At 48.7% G+C, this 18,195-nt stretch overlaps 1 protein-coding gene across 1 annotated transcript in view; it reads left to right on the forward strand.

Annotated features, from left to right (window-relative positions):
- COA8 (cytochrome c oxidase assembly factor 8) overlaps positions 1–9,138 on the forward strand; it is a 30,412-nt gene extending 21,274 nt beyond the window's left edge. The window contains 2 exon segments of the mRNA XM_017851512.1: positions 6,366–6,456; positions 8,787–9,138. Of these exon segments, the coding sequence (XP_017707001.1) occupies positions 6,366–6,456; positions 8,787–8,892 (197 nt within the window). The 3' untranslated portion in view covers positions 8,893–9,138.
- Positions 9,139–18,195: the final 9,057 nt, after the last annotated feature.

The following is an 18,195-nucleotide window of genomic DNA, read 5'->3' on the forward strand; positions in this document are numbered from 1 at the left end:
CCCAGGCTGGAGTGCAGTGGCCGGATCTCAGCTCACTGCAAGCTCCGCCTCCCGGGTTCACGCCATTCTCCTGCCTCAGCCCCCTGAGTAGCTGGGACTGCAGGTGCCGCCACCTCGCCCGGCTAGTTTTTTTGTATTTTTAGTAGAGACGGGGTTTCACTGTGTTAGCCAGGATGGTCTCGATCTCCTGACCTCGTGATCCGCCCGTCTCGGCCTCCCAAAGTGCTGGGATTACAGGCTTGAGCCACCGCGCCCGGCCAATTCTAAACATTTTCATCGCCTCAAAAAGAAACCCCATACCCATTAGCAGCCAGTCTCAGTTCCTGCCTCACCTAACCCCGGCAGCCCGCTTTCTATCTCTGGATTTGCCTATTCTGAACATTTCCAGATAAATGGAAACATAGAATATGTGGTCTTTTGTGTCTGCCTTTTTTCACTTAAGTTCATGATGTTTTCAAGATTTATATATGTTGTATCATGTATTAGTACTTTGGAGATTTTTTTATGACTGTATAATATTCTGTACGGATATACCATGTTTTGTTTATCCACTTATTAGTTGATGAACGTTTGGATTATTTCTCCCCTTTGGCTATTAGGAATTATGCTACTGTGAATAATCGTGTATATAGCTACAGGTGAATTGCTGAGTTAAGTCTTTTTGGCCTGGCGCAGTGGCTCATGCCTGTAATCCTAGCTCTTTGGGAGGCCAAGGTGGGCAGATCACTTGAGGTCAGGAGTTCAAGACCAGCCTGGCCAACAGGGTGAAACCCCATCTCTACTAAAAATACAAAAAAGTAGTTGGGTGTGATGGTGGGCACCTGCAATCCCAGCTACTCAGGAGGCTGAAGCAGGAGAATCACTGGAATCCGGGAGGTGGAGGTTGCAGTGAGCTGAAATTGAGCCAGTGCACTCCAGCCTGGAAGACAGAGCGAGACTCTGTCTCAAAAAAAAGGTCGCCAGGCATAGTGGCTCATGCCTGTAATCCCAACACTTTGGGAGGCTGAGGCAGGCGGATCACCTGAGGTCAGGAGTTCAAGACCAGCCTGATCAGCATGGTAAAACCCCATCTCTACTAAAAATACAAAAATTAGCCAGGCATGGTGGCAGGCGCCTGTAATCCCAGCTACACAGGTGGCTGAGGCAGAATTGCCTGAACCTGGGAAGCAGAGGTTGCAGTGAGCCGAGTTTGTGCCACTGCACTCTAGCCTGGACGACAGAGCAAGACTCCATCTCAAAAAAAAGAAAAAGTCTTTTTTCCTCCTGAGACCAAATACCTGGTGGCTCCTCTAATTCCACTTCTCCAACTCTTCAACACCAGCTATAGCTGTCCAGCAATTCAGTTCCATTCTGACATTGTCTACTTGGAGTTCATGTCTGATGCCACAGGTTAAAGATTCCGTCCCACAAGATTGCCTCCACTGAGGCAGTGGAGAAATTCCTGTTTAAATCCTTTGCCAGTTGCCAGTCCTGGGCCACTTGTCCCTCTGACTGACAGGCTATAAATCAGACTATGACCCCCTCCAGAGGATTGATAATTTGCTAGAATGGATCACAACATTCAGAAAGGTGCTTTACTTTTAGCAGTTTACAACTCAGGGACAGCCAGATAGCAGAGATGCACAGGGCAAGGTATGGGGGGCATGCAGAGCCCCTGTGCCCTCTTTGGGCATGCCATCCTCCTAGCACCTTTTGTTTGAGCAGGGTCTCACTCTCTTGCCAAGGCTGAGTGCAGTGGCATGATCATGGCTCACTGCAGGGTCAGCCTCCTGGGCTCAAGCAACCGTCCCTCGGCCCCACAAAGCACTGGGATAACAGTCATGAGCCACCGTGCCTGGCCTCTTCCCAGCACCTCAATATGTTCAGTAGCCTGGAAGCTATCTGAACCCCATGGTTTAGGGATTTTTATGGAGGTCTCATTGGGTAGGCATGATTGATCAAATCATTGTCCATTGGTAATTTGCTCAATCTCCATCCACTCTCCTTTCCCCAAAACTGAAAGTTTTGAGCTTCCAATCAAGGCTTGGTCTTTCCGGCCCCCATCCCGAAGCTGTACAGGAGCTCACCAGAGCTGCCCCATTGGAACAGGAGTGGCTCCTGTCACCCTTAATCACTCAGGAGATTCTGAGGTTTCAGGAGCTCTGTCAGGAACAGAGGACAAAGACCAAATATCTCTCTATAATGCCACATGGGTCTTATGATAATGAACTCTATGTTTAACTTTCTCAGGAATTACCAAGCTGTTTTTCAGAGTGGCCTGACCTATGTTTTCATTTCCACCAGCAATGTATGAGGCTTCTAATTTCTCTACATCCTTGTCAACACTTGTTATTGTCTGTGTGTTTAATAACAGCTATCCCAGTGGGCGGTGCGGGGCATGCCATTGTCTTTCTGATTTTCCGATGGTGTTGAGCATCTTGTCATGTGCTTATTGGTTATTCGTGTATCATCTTTGGAGAAATTCCTGTTCAAATCCTTTGCCCATTTTAAAAGTGGATGATTTGGCCAGGTGCGGTGGCTCACACCTGTAATCCCAGCACTTTGGGAGGCTGAGATGGGCAGATCACAAAGTCAGGAGTTCAAGACCAGTCTGACCAATGTGGTGAAACCCCGTCTCTACTAGAAATACAAAAATTAGCCAGTTGTGGTGGTGCGTACCTGCAATCCCAGCTACTCGGAGGCTGAGGCAGGAGAATCGCTTGAACCCAGGAGGCAGAGGTCGCAGTGAGCTGAGGTCGCACCACTGCACTCCAGCCTGGGCGACAGAGCAAGACTCTGTCTTCAAATAAATAATAAATAAATATGAAATAAAATAGGCTGGGCGCGGTGGCTCAAGCCTGTAATCCCCAGCACTTTGGGAGGCCGAGACGGGCGGATCACGAGGTCAGGAGATCGAGACCATCCTCCTGGCTAACACGGTGAAACCCCGTCTCTACTAAAAATATGAAAAAAAACTAGCTGGGCGAGGTGATGGGCGCCTGTAGTCCCAGCTACTCGGGAGGCTGAGACAGGAGAATGGCATGAACCCGGGAGGCGGAGCTTGCAGTGAGCTGAGATCTGGCCACTGCACTCCATCCTGAGTGACAGAGCGAGACTCCGTCTCAAAAAAAAAAAAAGAAATAAAATAGGATGATTTGTCTTTTTGTTTTTGAGATAAAAGAGCTCTTGGCCGGGCGAGGTGGCTCACGCCTCTGATCCCAGCACTTTGGGAGGCCAGCGCGGGTGGGTCACCTGAGGTTGGGAGTTTGAGACCAGCCTGACCAACATGGAGAAACCCGTCTCTACTAAAAATACAAAAAATTAACTGGGCGTGGTGGCGCATGCCTGCAATCCCAGCTACTTGGGAGGCTGAGGCAGGAGAATTGCTTGAACCCAGGAGGTGGTGGTTGTGGAGGGCCAAGATCGTGCCATTGCACTCCAGCCTGGGCAACAAAGCGAAACTCCGTCTCAAAAAAAAAAAAGAGTTATTTACGTATTCTCAATACTAGACCCTTATTAGATGGATGATTAGCGAATGTTTTTCTCCCATTCTGTAGGTTTTTTCTCTCTCTTTTTTTTTTTTTTTTTTAACAGAGTCTTGCTCTGTTGCCAGGCTGGAGTGCAGTGGCGTGATCTCAGCTCACTGCAACCTCTGCCTCCCGGGTTCAAGCAGTTCTCCTGCCTCAGCCTCCCAAGTAGCTGGGACTACAGACACGTACCACTACACCCAGCTAATTTTTGTACTTTTAGTAGAGACAGGGTTTCACCATGTTGGCCAGGATGGTCTTGATCTCTTGACCTTGTGATCCACCTTCCTCGGCCTCCCAAAGTGCTGGGATTACAGGCGTGAGCCACCATGCCCAGCCTGGTTCTTTGTTTTTTTTTTTTTGTTTGTTTGTTTTTGGAGATGGAATTTTTGCTCTTGTTGCCCAGGCTGGAGTGCAATGGCACGATCTCAGCTCACTGCAACCTCCACGTCCTGAATTCAAGCAATTCTCCTACCTCAGCCTCCTGAGTAGCTGGGATTACAGGTGCCTGCTACCATGCCCAGCTAATTTTTGTATTTTTAGTAGAGATGGGGTTTCAGCATGTTGGCCAGGCTGGTCTCGAACTCCTGACCTCAGGTGATCCGCCCACCTCATCCTCCCAAAGTGCTGGGATTATAGGCGTGAGGCACTGTGCCCAGCCTTTTTTTTTTTTTTTTTTTTTTTGAGACGGAGTTTCATTGTTGCCCAGGCCGGAGTGCAATGGCGCGATCTCGGCTCACCGCAACCTCTGCCTCCCAGGTTCAAGCGATTCTCCTGCCTCAACCTCCCTAGTAGCTGGGATTACAGGCATGTGCCACCACACTTGGCTAATTTTGTATTTTTAGTAGACATGGGGTTTCTCCATGTTGGTCAGGCTGGTCTCGAACTGCCGACCTCAGGTGATCTGCCCACCTCAGCCTCCCAAAGTGCTGGAATTATAGGCATGAGCCACCGTGCCGGGCATTTTTTTTTTTTTTTTTTTACGAGACAGGGTCTGGCTCTTGCCCAGGCTGGAGGGGCCGTGGTATGATCATGCCTCACTGCAACCTTGAACTCCTGGGCTCAGGTGAGCCTCCTTCCTCGGCCTCCTGAGTAGCTAGGACTACAGGCATGTGCCACCATACCTGGCTAATTTTTTTATTTTTTGGAGAGATGAGGTCTTATTTTGTTGCCCAGGCTGGTCTTGAAATCCTGGTCCCGAACTCCTGGTCCCAAGTGATCCTCCTGCCTCAGCCTCCCAAGTAGCTGAGATTATAGGCATGCACCACCACGCCTGGCTAATCCTTTTCATTTTCTTGATAGTGTCCTTTGAAGACTAAAGTTTTTAATTTTGATGAAATCCAGTTTATCTGTCTTTCTTCGCATGTGTTTTAGGTGTCATGTCTAACAAATATTACTTAATTTGAGGTGATGAAGAGTTGCATTTGTTTTAAGAGTTTTTCTTCTATAGTTTTAGCTCCTCTGTTTAGATTTTTTTAATCTACCTTGAGTTAATTTTTGTTGATCGTGTGCGGTAGAGGTTCAACTTATTCTTTTCCGTGTGGTCATCCAGTTGTCCCAGCACTATTTATTAAAAACACTGTTCCTTCCCTCGTTGAATTGTCCTGGCACCCTCAGTGAAAATCACTTGCCCATAAATGTTTGGGTTTATTTCTAGATTCAGAGTTCTGTTGCATTGATCTGTATGCCTGTCCTTAGGCCAGTACCATACTGCCTTGATGACTGTTGTTTTGTAGTAAGTTTTGAAATTGAGAACTGTGAGTCTTCCAACTTTGTTCATCTTTGGTCAAGATCGTTCTAGCTGTTGGGGTTCTTTACATTTCCATATGAATTTGAAATTAAGTTTGTGAGTTTCTGCAAAAAAAAAAAAAAAAAATCCAGCTGGGATTTTGATACAGATTGTTCTGCATCTGCAGGTCAATTTGGGGAGTATTGCCGTCTTAACAGTGTTAAGTCTTCCAGCTCATGAACGTGGTGTACCTTCCCATTTATTTAGATCTTCTTTCATTTATTTCTACTATATTTTGTTTTCTCTTTTGTTTCGTTTTTGAGTCAGGGTCTTGCTCTGTCGCCCAGGCTGGAGTGTAGTGGCGGGATTTTGGCCCACTGCAACCTTCAACCCCCCGCCCCAGGCTCAAGCAGTCATCCCAGCTCAGCCTCCTGAGTAGCTGGGACCACAGGTCTACACCCCCACGCCCAGCTAATTTTTGTATTTGTAGTAGAGACGAGGTTTTACCATGTTGGCCAGGATGGTCTCCATCTCTTGACCTCGTGATCTGCCCGCCTCAGCCTCCTAAAGTGCTGGGATTACAGGCGTGAACTACCGCACCTGGACTTTTTTTTTTCTTCTTTTCTTTTTTTTTTTTTTTTGAGCTGGAGTTTTACTCTTTTGCCCAGGTTGGAGTGAAGTGGCATGATCTCGGCTCATTGCAACCTCTGCCACCAACCCCTCTACCCCATATTTTTAGTAGAGACAGGGTTTCACCATGTTGCCCCGGCTGGTCTCAAACTCCTGACCTCAGGTGATCCACCCACCTCAGCCTCCCAAAGTGCTAGGATTGTAGGCATGAGCCACTGCACCTAGCCTATTTTGTATTTTTCATTATACACATCTTACATGTCTCCTCTCAAATTTACTCCTAAATCTTTTATTATTTTCGATGCTATCATAAGTAAAATTGTTTTCTTAATTTCATTTTCAGACTGTTCATTGCTAGTGTATAGAAATACAATTGATGTTTGTATATTGGTCTTGTATATATCCTGCAAGCTTGCTGAACTCACTTACTAGCTCTAATAGGTTTTTTTGTTTATCCTTTCTCCTTAAGTCTTAATGTTTAAGCTGAAATTAACTTCCAGGTCAGAAGGCAACATTGAATGCAGAAGAAATGGCAGACTTTTACAAGGAATTTTTAAGCAAAAATTTTCAGAAGCACATGTATTATAACAGGTAGGTGTTTACCCTTTTCCTGAAAATTTGAATAGCACATCCAGATTAGGTAGGAGTGTTTTCTTACCTGAATTTAACAACATTCATGTTAATATCAGAGGTAGGCCGGGTGCGGTGGCTCAAGCCTGTAATCCCAGCACTTTGGGAGGACGAGACGGGCGGATCACGAGGTCAGGAGATCGAGACCACCCTGGCTAACACGGTGAAACCCCGTCCCTACTAAAAAAAAAAATACGGGCCGGGTGCGGTGGCTCAAGCCTGTAATCCCAGCACTTTGGGAGGCCGAGACGGGCGGATCACGAGGTCAGGAGATCGAGACCATCCTGGCTAACAGGGTGAAACCCCGTCTCTACTAAAAATACAAAATTACTCAGGTGTGGTGGCACATGCCTGTAATCCCAGCTGCTCGGGAGGCTGAGGCAGGAGAATCGCTTGAACCTGGAAAGTGGAGGCTGCAGTGAGCTGAGATCGTGCCATTGCACTCCAGCCTGGGCAATGAGAACAAAACTCCGTCTCACAAAAAAAAAAAAAGGGTTTTTTTAGCTGGTTACAGATAATGACCTGTATTTGCAGGTGAAATTAATAGGACATGATATCTGAGATTTGCTTTAAAATATTTGTAGGTTGGATCCAGTGCCTCACACCTATAATCCTATGACTTTGGGAGGCCAAGGTGGGTAGATCACTTGAGTCCAGGAGTTCAAGACCAGCCTGGGCTACTTAGTGAAACCCCATCTCTACAAAATTAGCCAGGCATGGCGGCGTGTGCCTGTAGTCCGAGCTACTTGTAAGGCTGAACTAGGAGGACCACTTGAACCCAGTAGGTTAAGGCTACAGTGAGCCGAGATCCAGCCACTGCATCCCAGCCTGGATGACAGACAGAGTAAGACCCTGTCTCAATAAATAAATAAGTAATAAAAATAAAAAATTATATATATATATATATATAAACAGTTTCAGAGTTACAAAGCCTGATGGGCAGGTGAAGCCAGACCTCAAGAATGTCAACATGGGCCAGGCACAGTAGCTCACACCTGTAATCCCAGCACTTTGGGAGGCCAAGGATTGCTTGAGCCGAGGAGTTTGAGACCAGCCTGGACAACATGACAAAGCCCTGTCTCTACAAAAAAAAATTAGCTGGGTATGGTAGTATGCGCCTGTAATCCCAGTTGCAGGAGGCTGAGGCAGGAGGATCCCTTGAGCCCAGGAGGTGGAGGTTGCAATGAGCTGAGATCCCGCTACTGCACTCCAGCCTGGGCTACAGAGTGAGACCCTGTCTAATAAATAAAAGAGAATGTAGATACAGTCAAAGGCCGGATGGACTCAGTGAGGGACAGTCTGACCTAAAGATGAGTCCTGAAATACCTGGATTCCGTTTCTAAGGTTGCCATGCATTACTCTGAATTAGTTAAGTCATTCAAACAAGCAAGTATAATCTTGTCCTGGTCTTTGGACTTGTAGCTTGTTTGCACTGGGCACAATCTCTGACAGGCTTCATGTTTTCTCTGTGGCACTTGGGTGAAGAGGACCAGCCTTATCCAAGATGAGGCCTTAGAGGCGCCTGGCCCCCCCCACCACCTCCGGCCCCTGCCTTCCCTGTGGCAACAGCAGAAGCGTAGCTTGCTTTTACATGTCATAGAATCAGGTTGTCTGTATTAGTGAAATGGAATACGGCTTTTCCTTGAAGAACTGTAATCCCCATGGGCTACCGGTTTTCCTCTCCTGGAAGTGCTTATTTACTTTGGGCACTGCTCCTCATGACAGCATCGCTTAAGTAGGTAGAGATGTAAAGGTGGTTTGCAGGGGGAGAGGAACTTTCTGTCCTGCCATGCAAAGCCTCCAGAGTGGTCGTGGCCCATCACGCCCCTAGAATGCTGCCAGCTCGCTAGGCCTGGGGTTTCCAAGGGCTCTCTTGGATCTTTTAGCAAAAATCGAAGGAGTACTTAAGAGGCTGAGGCAGGAGAATTACTTGAACCTGGGAGGCAGAGTTTGCAATGAGCCAAGATTGTGCCACTGTACCCCAGCGTGGACAACTAAGCAAGACAAAAAAACAGAACAAAAAAAAAAAAAAAAAACACCAAAGGAGGATGGTGGCGGCCTCCAGAAACAAGGTTGGGGAGGGCTCCAGGGGTTGCCAGTGGGCCTCACTCTCAGCCTGAGGAGAGGCAGGCCTTTGTGGCTAGTTTAGCTTTAACAAGGGCGGGGAAAGGGCAAAGCAGTTGAGGCCTGGTCAGTTGAACTCACCCTCAGCCAAGAGCCACTTCTGGGCCAGGGCACCAAGCCTCAGTCCCTGCCACCGTGTCACCTGTGCATCCTCTGTTTCTCTGCAGAGACTGGTACAAGCGCAATTTTGCCATCACCTTCTTCATGGGAAAAGTGGCCCTGGAAAGGCTTTGGAACAAGCTTAAACAGAAACAAAAGAAGAGCAACAGCTAGGAGTCCACTCTGACCCAGCCAGAGTCCAGGTTTCCACAGGAAGGAGATGGGTAGAGGAGCTCCTTTTACAGGAGCTCTGAGAAAACTGGAACTGATCTCAGGAAGCCCCACATCTCCCTAAGGGGCCCCATGGCCTGTTTGGGGCAGGGTGGGTCCTGGGGCACTGTGGGCTGCCTGCCTGCTGATGTGGGCTCTAGGCCAGCTTGTTGTCACGGACATGGTGTCAAATAAAGCCCAAGCACTGGGTGCCCGTTTTCTGTGTTTCAAATTATACCAATTCAAAACAGAACTATTTAAAAATATTGGCCAGGCACAGTGGCTCACACCTGTAATACCAGCACTTTGGGAGGCGAAGGCGGGCGGATCACTTGAGGTCAGGAGTTGGAGATCAGCCTGGACAACATGGCAAATACAAAAAATACAAAAAATTAGCGGGGCATGCTGGCACGCACCTGTAATCCCAGCTGCTCTGGAAGCTGAGGCACGGGAGCCTTGAACCCAGGAGGCGGAGGTTGCAGTGATCCAAGATCGCACCACTGCACTCCAGCCTAGAAGACCGAGGGAGACTGTATCCAAAAATAATAAATAAATAAATAAAAATACTAATAAAGTTTCACTGGAAAAAAAAAGTCTGCTGACAGGAATGATGTGGAAGCTGACTGCCAAGCCGTCGGTGTGCTAGCCGTGGGGTCGGCACCACCTTCGCTGTGAGTCATCGGCTGGTGGGTCCTCACGGGCTCATCCTGGATGCCGTGCGGTGTGAGGACGTGAAAGCAAATTCAGCAGCTGGTGGGTCCTCACAGGCTCATCCTGGATGCGGTGCGGTGTGAGGACATGAAAGCAAATGCAATTTTATTGTACGCCTAAACGTTTAACTTGATTGTTGGTGTTAACTATGTTAGTAGATTCTTCAATACTGTAAGCAAACTAACAAGAAACAGCAGCACTGTTTTCCTCTTTTCTTAAACACGAAGGTTAAATGGCCAAGCGTGGTGGCTCATACCCAGAATCCCAACAATTTGGGAGGCCAAAGCAAGCAAATCACTTGAGCTCAGGAGTTCAAACCAGTTTGGGCAACATGGCGAAACCCTGCCTCTACAAAAAATGCAAAAATTAGCTGGGTGTGGTAGCACGTGCCTGTAGTCCCAGCTACTTTAGAGGCTGAGCTTCGAGGACTGATTGAGCCAGTGAGGTCCAGGCTGCAGTGAGCCAAAATCCCACCACTAGGCAACAGAGCCAGACCATATCGCAAATAAAAATTAAAAAAAAAATAAAAAAGGCCGGGCGTGCTGGCTCACACCTGTAATCTCAGCACTTTGGGAGGCCGAGGTGGGTGGATCACGAGGTCGGGAGAATGAGACCATCCTGCCCAACATGGTGAAACCCCGCCTCTACTAAAAATGCAAAAATTAGCTGGGTGTGGTGGCGCATGCCTGTGATCCCAGCTACTCGGGAGGCTGAAGCATGAGAATCACTTGAACCCAGCAGGCGGAGGTTGCAGTGAGCCGAGATATGCGCCACTGCCTTTTTTTTTTTTTTTTTTTTGAGACTTGTCTCAAAAAGAAAAGATTGGCCGGGCGCGGGTGGCTCAAGCCTGTATCCCGCACTTTTGGGAGGCGAGGCGGGCGGATCACGAGGTCCAGGAATCGAGACATCTGGCTAACATGGTGACAACCCGTCTCTACTTAAATACCAAAAAAAAAACTAGCCGGCGCGGGGTGGCGCATGTAGTGCCCAGCTACTCGGAGCTGAGGGCGGGAGATGGCGGAACTGGGAGGACAGAGCTTGCAGTGACCAAGATCGTGCACTGCCTCCGCCTGGGTGACACAGCGAGGACTCCGTCTCAAAAGAAAAAAGAAAGAAAAAGCTTATTCTAGGCCTGGGCACGGTGGTCACACCTGTAATCCTAGCACTTTGGGAGGCGAGGGGGTGATCACTTGAGTCAGGAGTTGAGACCAGCCTGGTCCAACATGGTGAAACTTCGTCCTCTACTAAAGAATGTAAAATTAGCAGGCGTGGCACATGCGTGTAGGTCCACTACGTTGGGAGGACTGAGGCAGGGAATTGCGTGAACCTGGAGGGGAGGTGCATGAGCTGAGATAGCACCATTATACTTCCAGCCTGAGTGGACAGAGCAGGGTCTCCATCCCCCCCCAAAAAAAAAAGGACTGGGCACTGGCGCGTGCTCATGCCTGTAATCTCAGCCTGGCTGGTGGATCACGAGGTCGAGAGATTAAGACCATCCTGGCCACACAGTGAAACCCCATCTCTACTGAAAATACAAAATTATCTGGGCATGTCGGGCGTACCCTGTAGTCTCAGCTAACTCGGGAGGCTGAGCCAGGGATCGCTTGAACCTGGAAGGCAGAGGTTGCAGTGAGCTGAGATCCAACACCACTGCCACTCCAGTCTTGGCGACACAGCAAGACTCCATCTTAAAAAAAAAAAAAAAAAAAAAAAAAGCCGGCCGGGCGCAGTGGCTCACGCCTGTAATCCCAGCACTTTGGGAGGCCAAGGCAGATCATGAGGTCAGGAATCCAGACATCCTGGCTAAATGGTGAAACCCCATCTCTACTAAAATGCAAAAAATTAGCGAGGCGTGGGGGTGGGTGCTGTAGTCCCAGCTACTGGAGGCGAGGCCAGAAGAATGGCGTGCACCTGGGAGCAGAGCTTGAACGTGAGCGAGATCCACGACTGCACTTCCATCCAGGGTGACAGAGCGAGACTCCGTTAAATAAATCAATAAAAGATTACCAGCCAGGCGTGGTGGCTCACGCCTAGTATCCCAGCACCTGTGTTGGGAGGCAAGGCAGGCAGATACCTGAGGTCCGGAGTTCGAGACAGCTGCCAACATGGTGAAACCCATCTCTACTAAAAATACAAAAATTAGCCAGGTGTTGTGGAGGGCGCCTGTAGTCCTGGCTACTCGGAGGCTGAGGCAGAGACTGGCATGAACCCGGGAGGCGGAGCTTGCCAGTGATGCTGATTGTGCCACTGCCCTCCAGCTCTGGTGCCAAGCGAAACTCTCCAAAAAAAAAAGAAAAAAGATTAACCCAAAATTTGTATGTCAAGTTTTTTTTTTATTAGGTTAATATAATTGTAACAGCCATATTCAAATATAGTATTTCTGTGGGCTTTTAAATATTTACAAAATAAAGCTTATCTCAGTGATGTGGGTTGTTTGTTTGTTTTTGTTTTTTAAGACGGTGTCTTCCTCGTTCGCCCAGGCTGGAATGCAGTGGCACTATCTCCGCTCACTGCAACTTCTGCCTCCCAGGTGCAAGCGATTCTCCTGTGTCAGCCTCCCAAGTGGCTGGGATTACAGGCACGCACCAACACACCCAGCTAATTTTTGTATTTTTAGTAGTGACAGAGTTTCACCATGTTGACCAGGATGGTCTTGATCTCTTGACCTCACAATCTGCCTGCCTCGGCCTCCCAAAGTGTTGTGATTACAGGCGCGACCGGCCCAGTGATGTGTTTTATACCACTTTTCCCACAAAATGCATGTTTGTTAAAATTCCAAATATTTGGCCGGGCGCGGTGGCTCAAGCCTGTAATCCCAGCACTTTGGGAGGCCGAGGCGGGCGGATCACGAGGTCAGGAGATCGAGACCATCCTGGCTAACACGGTGAAACCCCATCTCTACTAAAAAATACAAAAAACTAGCCGGGCAAGGTGGCGGGCGCCTGTAGTCCCAGCTACTCGGAGGCTGAGGCAGGAGAATGGCGTGAACCCGGGAGGCGGAGCTTGCAGTGAGCTGAGATCCGGCCACTGCACTCCAGCCTGGGCGGCAGAGCAAGACTCCGTCTCAAAAAAAAAAAAAAAAATCCAAATATTTTAAATATGTTAATTTGGAGTTTAAAAGCAAAATAAAATTGAGTCTCTTTCCCCCACTTTGTGTGTTGGGTGGTGTTTAGTAGGCACTGATTTTTTACCTGCTCATATTCACCCAAAAAAAGGAACCGGATGTGGCTATCAGAAGTTCAGCAGGACTCACAAGGGCCATCTCAGGTCAGTGAAAACAGGACATCTGATGCCTTTTCTTTTTGTTTTGTTTTGACACAGACTCTAGCTCTGTCGCCCAAGCTGGAGTGCAGTGGCATGATCTCTGCTCACTGCAGCCTTCACCTCCTGGGTTCAAGCGATTCTTCTGCCTCAACCTCCAGAATAGTGGGATTACAGGCATGCACCACCACGCTCGGCTAATTTTTGTATTTTTAGTAGAGACGGGGTTTCACCATGTTGGCTAGGCTGGTCTCAAACTCCTGACCTCAGGTGATCTGCTCACCTCGGCCTCCCAAAGTGCTGGGATTACAGGCGTGAGCCACCGCTCCTGGCCTTCCTTGTTTTTATTTAATCCTAATAATGTACAGGAAGCTGCACCTGCCTGCAAGCTTCAGCTCCCTTGATGCCATCCTGTAGCTCTGGCAGAGCCCCCAGCAGGGCTCCAATTGGCATCAGGTACAGCATTTGCTCTGCACAAATGCTGGATTTATAATGATTAATAGGAACATCTTCAGAAAAAACCTCCCCAGGGGAAGGCCGCCATGTGGGGAGCATCTTTGGGAACTGCAGGTGGAGGACCCAGGCCTGCCCACACTCATGCTGCTCTTTAAAGGAGGCAGAATTACATCAGGGCTGCAGAGAAGCCTTGCCTCGGGGCAGCAGTGCTACCCTGCTTCGATCTTTTGCTGCTAAGAGGACAAAGCTTGAGAGCTGTTTTCTGACAAACCCTTTAGTCCGCTTCCAGCGGGAGGAAGTGGCTGCTTCCAAGCCTTTGTGCCTCAGGCGCACACTGAGGCTTCCACCCCCAGCGGAGGAGTGAGCCACAGAAGGCCCTTTGTTCTGTACATCTGCAAGGAGTATTTTACACTTCTGATTAACAGGGAAACCAAGCAGCTCCTGGCAGATTGTATGACAGTTTTCTGTTTGCTGATTTATTTTATTCGTATTTTGCTACCGGCATTGTTTTTTCTTTAAAAAAAAAAAAACAGAAACAAGGCTGGGTGCAGTGGCTCACCCCTGTAATCCCAGCAATTTGGGAGGTTGAGGCGGGTGGATCACAAGGTCAGGAGTTCAAGAACAGCCTGGCCAGCATGGTGAAACCCTGTCTCTACTAAAAATACAAAAATTAGCTGGGCCATGGTGGCGCGTGCCTGTAACCCCATCTACTAAGGAGACTGAGGTAGGAGAACGGCTTGACCCCAGGAGGCAGAGGTTACAGTGAGCCGAGATCGCACCACTGCACTCCAGCCTGGGCAACAGAGCAAGACTCCATCTGAAAACACAAACAAACAAAAACAGAAACAAAAATAGCTCTATTCTGCTGACATTTTTACAGTTAAAATTGTAACAGTGTGTCTGGTTAGGAAATCGGAGCAGCATAGGAAGGAGTAAATGACAAAGGAATAGGCTTCCTTTCTAAATCCATAATTAATTGTCCTGAAGGTGAGGCTGGAGGTTCCTGCTCCAAAAGCCCCCTAACTGGGAGGCGGCCGGTAGAGTTTGGGGTCTGGGTGCTGCTGGCATTGTCCTCCTCGTGGCCCACTGGGTTCGCCTTCCCAGAGTCTTACTAGATTCCCTCTCAGACTCCCCCATGCTTGCATTATTTTTTTGTCTTTTAACATAGATCCCTTCTGAACTGTGTGCTTCAGCGCCTTCATTCCTTTCGAGTGTTTTCCTCTTGCGGTGCGTGCTCTGCAGTGGCTCAGCCTTTGTTGTGGATGGCTGAGGGCGAGGCTGAGCCACCCCTGCCTCCTGGTGGATGTGGGCTGCGCCCTTCCACCCGGTCCCACCTGCTGACCAGCTGTTCTGGCTGCTCCCTCGATAGGCTGCAAGCATTTGAAGGGAGGAGATGTGGGGAATGGTTAAAATCTGCCAACGTTTATTCAGCCAAGAAATACTGAACACCTGCTCTGCTGGGGGCAAGGGTCCCGATGTTGGCAGTTCATTGTTGCTCCCCCTGCGCAGACCAGCAGGATTTAAAGAGAAAAAAGCCAGTCACATAATGTAGACCCCACCAGAATGTTTTACAGAATCAGCTGATCTGACTCATGTTTACATTCCCTGTTAATCATAGATTTTAATTATTATTATTTTTTTTTTGAGATGGAGTCTTGCTCTGTCACCAGGCTGGAGTGCATTGGCGTGATCTCTGCCTCCGGGGTTCAAGAGATTCTCCTGCCTCAGCCTCCCCAGTAGCTGGGAGTACAGGCGCCTGCCACCACACCCAGATGATTTTTGTGTTTTTTAGTAGAAACAGGGTTTCACCATGTTGGCCAGGATGGTCTCAATCTCTTGACCTTGTGATCCACCCACCTTGGCCTCCCAAAGTGCCGAGATTACAGGCGTGAGCCACCATGCCCACACCCAGCAGATTTTAATTATATTCTTAATTTTCTTTTTCTTTCTTTCTTTTTTTTTTGAGATGGAGTCTCGCTCTGTCGCCCAGGCTGGAGTGCAGTGATGTGATCTTGGCTCACTGCAACCTCCACCCACCGGGTTCAAGCGATTCTTCTGCCTCAGCCTCCTGTGTAGCTACCACCAGCTAATTTTTGTATTTTTTGTAGAGACACTGTTTCACTATATGAGCCAGGCTGGTCTCAAACTCCTGACCTCATGACCCGCCTGCCTCGGCCTCCCAAAGTGCTAGGATTACAGGTGTGAGCCGCCGCGCCCGGTCTTTTCTTAACTTTCAATTGCAGAAGTCTTTCTCCTCACAATGTACAGCAATTATATCTGAGTGCTCATTAATAAAAGGATTTCTTGCTTTGTCACAATGAAAGCACTGTGAAATTAATGACCAAGTTTTAAGACATGAAATTTCCTTTTTTTTTGAGACAAGGTCTCACTCTGTCCCCCAAGCTGGAGTACAGTGGAGCACTCTCCGCTCACTGCAACCTCTGCCTCCCAGTCTCAATACTCCTGCCTCAGCCTCCTGAGTAACTGGGACTACAGGCACTGGCTACCACACCAAGCTGATTTTTATCCTTTTTGTAGAGACAGGGTTTCACTATGTTGCCCAGGCTGGTCTCGAATTCCTGGGCTTAAGCGACCTTCCTGCCTCATCCTCTCAAAATGCTGGGATTGCAGGCATGAGCCACCGCTCCCAGCCAAGACATGAAATTTCAAGTAGGGATGTACATACAATTCAATGAGCCCTTCAAGGCACCTGTCATACTCCCTACCTGGCCTCATCTATCTGGAGCCTCAGGTATAGCCCTCAGAATGCCCTCATAACCACTCCCCACTCCACAAAGACATGGCTTCCCTGTGAAACCAGAGTCTCCCCTGGCTGGAGAGGTGCCCCTGCTCTGTGCCCCTCAGTGCTCTGGACAAGCCTCAGTGATCTATAGAACTCTGGCCGGGCGAGGTGGCTCATGCCTGTCATCCCAGCACTTTGGGAGACCAAGGCGGGTGGATCACCTGAGGTCAGGAGTTCGAGACCAGCCTGGCCAACATGGCAAAACCCCATCTCTACTAAAAATACAAAAATTAGCCAGGCGCGGTGGTGGGCACCTGTAATCCCAGCTACTTGGGAGGCTGAGGCAGGAGAATCACTTGAACATGGGAACTGAAGGTGGTAGTGAGCTGAGATTGCGCCACTGCACTCCATCCTAGGCAACAGAGAGAGACTCTGTTTCAAAAAAGAAAAAAAAAAAAAGCCTGGCGTAATGGCTCATGCATGTAATCCCAATGCTTTGGGAGGCTGAGGTGGGCAGATCATGAGGTCAAGAGATCGAGACCATCCTGGCCAACATGGTGAACCCTTGTCTCTACTAAAAATACAAAAATTAACTGGGTATGGTGGCGCGCATCTGTAGTCACAGCTACTCAAGAAGCTGAGGCAGAAGAATCGCTTGAATCCAGGAGACGGAGGTTGCAGTGAGCCTTGATTGAGCCACTGCACTCCAGCCTGGCAACAGAGTGAGACTCCATCTCAAAAAAAAAAAAAAGAAAAAAGAAAAGGAGTTTGGGCACGGTGTCTCATGCCTGTTATCCCAGCACTTTGGGAGGCCGAGGTGGTCGGATCACCTAAGGTTGGGAGTTCGAGACAAGCCTGACCAACATAAGAGAAACCCCATCTCTACTAAAAATACAAAAATTAGCTAGGTGTGGTGGTGGGCACCTGTAATCCCAGCTACTTGGGAGGCTGAGGCAGGAGAATCGCTTGAACCTGGGAGCTGGAGGTCGTAGTGAGCCAAGATTGTGCCATTGCACTCCAGCCTGAGCAACAGAGAGAGACTGTCTCAAAAAAGAAAAAAAAAAAAAAAAAAAGCCTGGAGTAGTGGCTCATGCATGTAATCCCAATACTTTGGGAGGCCGAGGTGGGCAGATCACAAGGTCAAGAGATTGAGACCATCCTGGCCAACATGGTGAAACCCTGTCTCTACTAAAAATAGAAAAATTAGCTGGGTGTGGTGGCGCTCACCTGTAGTTACAGCTACTCAGGAGGCTGAGGCAGAAGAATCGCTTGACTCCAGGAGATGGAGGTTGCAGTGAGCCTTGATTGATTGAGCCACTGCACTTCAGCCTGGCAACAGAGTGAGACTCCATCTCAAAAAAAAAAAAAAAGGACTTTGGGCACGGATGCCTGTTATCCCAGCACTTTGGGAGGCCAAGGTGGTCAGATCACCTAAGGTCAGGAGTTCGAGACTAGCCTGACCAACATAGAGAAACCCCATCTCTACTAAAAATACAAAAAATTAGCCGGGCGTGGTGGTGCATGCTTGTAATCCCAGCTACTGAGAGGCTGGGGTAGGAGAATTGTTTGAACCTAGGAGGCGGAGGTTGCAGTGAGCCAAGATCGCGCCACTGCACTCTAGCCTGGGCAACAAGAGCAAAACTCCATCTCAAGAGAAAAAAAAAAAAAGAAAAATTCTAGATTTACAGAACCCACTGGGCCGTCGTGTCATTGGTGATGTGTCAGCCTCTCCACACACACCAGCATCTCCCTAGTGGGGGGTGAGTCATACTCATCTCTTACCCAGATTGCTCAATGAATGAATGCAGAGGCTCACGAGAAGAGAAGTGTAGTGAGGATAGGCTTTTGTCTGCCTGGCATTTCTGGGGCTCAGGCCTCCCCATTCTGTGCCCACATGGCTCCAGAAAGGCCGAAGTCACCTCCTCTACAGAGTTGGGCACACCAGCAGCATAGCTGGCCAAAGCTAGCCCCGGCTTTCCCAGAGCAATGAGGAAAAAAGACCCAGCACTTTCTTCTCAGGGGGTTTTGAAGTCAAGGGTGTAAGTCTGGTAGTGAGCCTGCCCAAAGATGAAGTCAACTCTGCAAAGCAGAGCTGG

The sequence above is a fragment of the Rhinopithecus bieti genome, unplaced genomic scaffold (genome assembly GCF_001698545.2).
Source record: "Rhinopithecus bieti isolate Rb0 unplaced genomic scaffold, ASM169854v2 scaffold_34310, whole genome shotgun sequence".
Classification (NCBI taxonomy): Eukaryota; Metazoa; Chordata; class Mammalia; order Primates; family Cercopithecidae; genus Rhinopithecus; species Rhinopithecus bieti.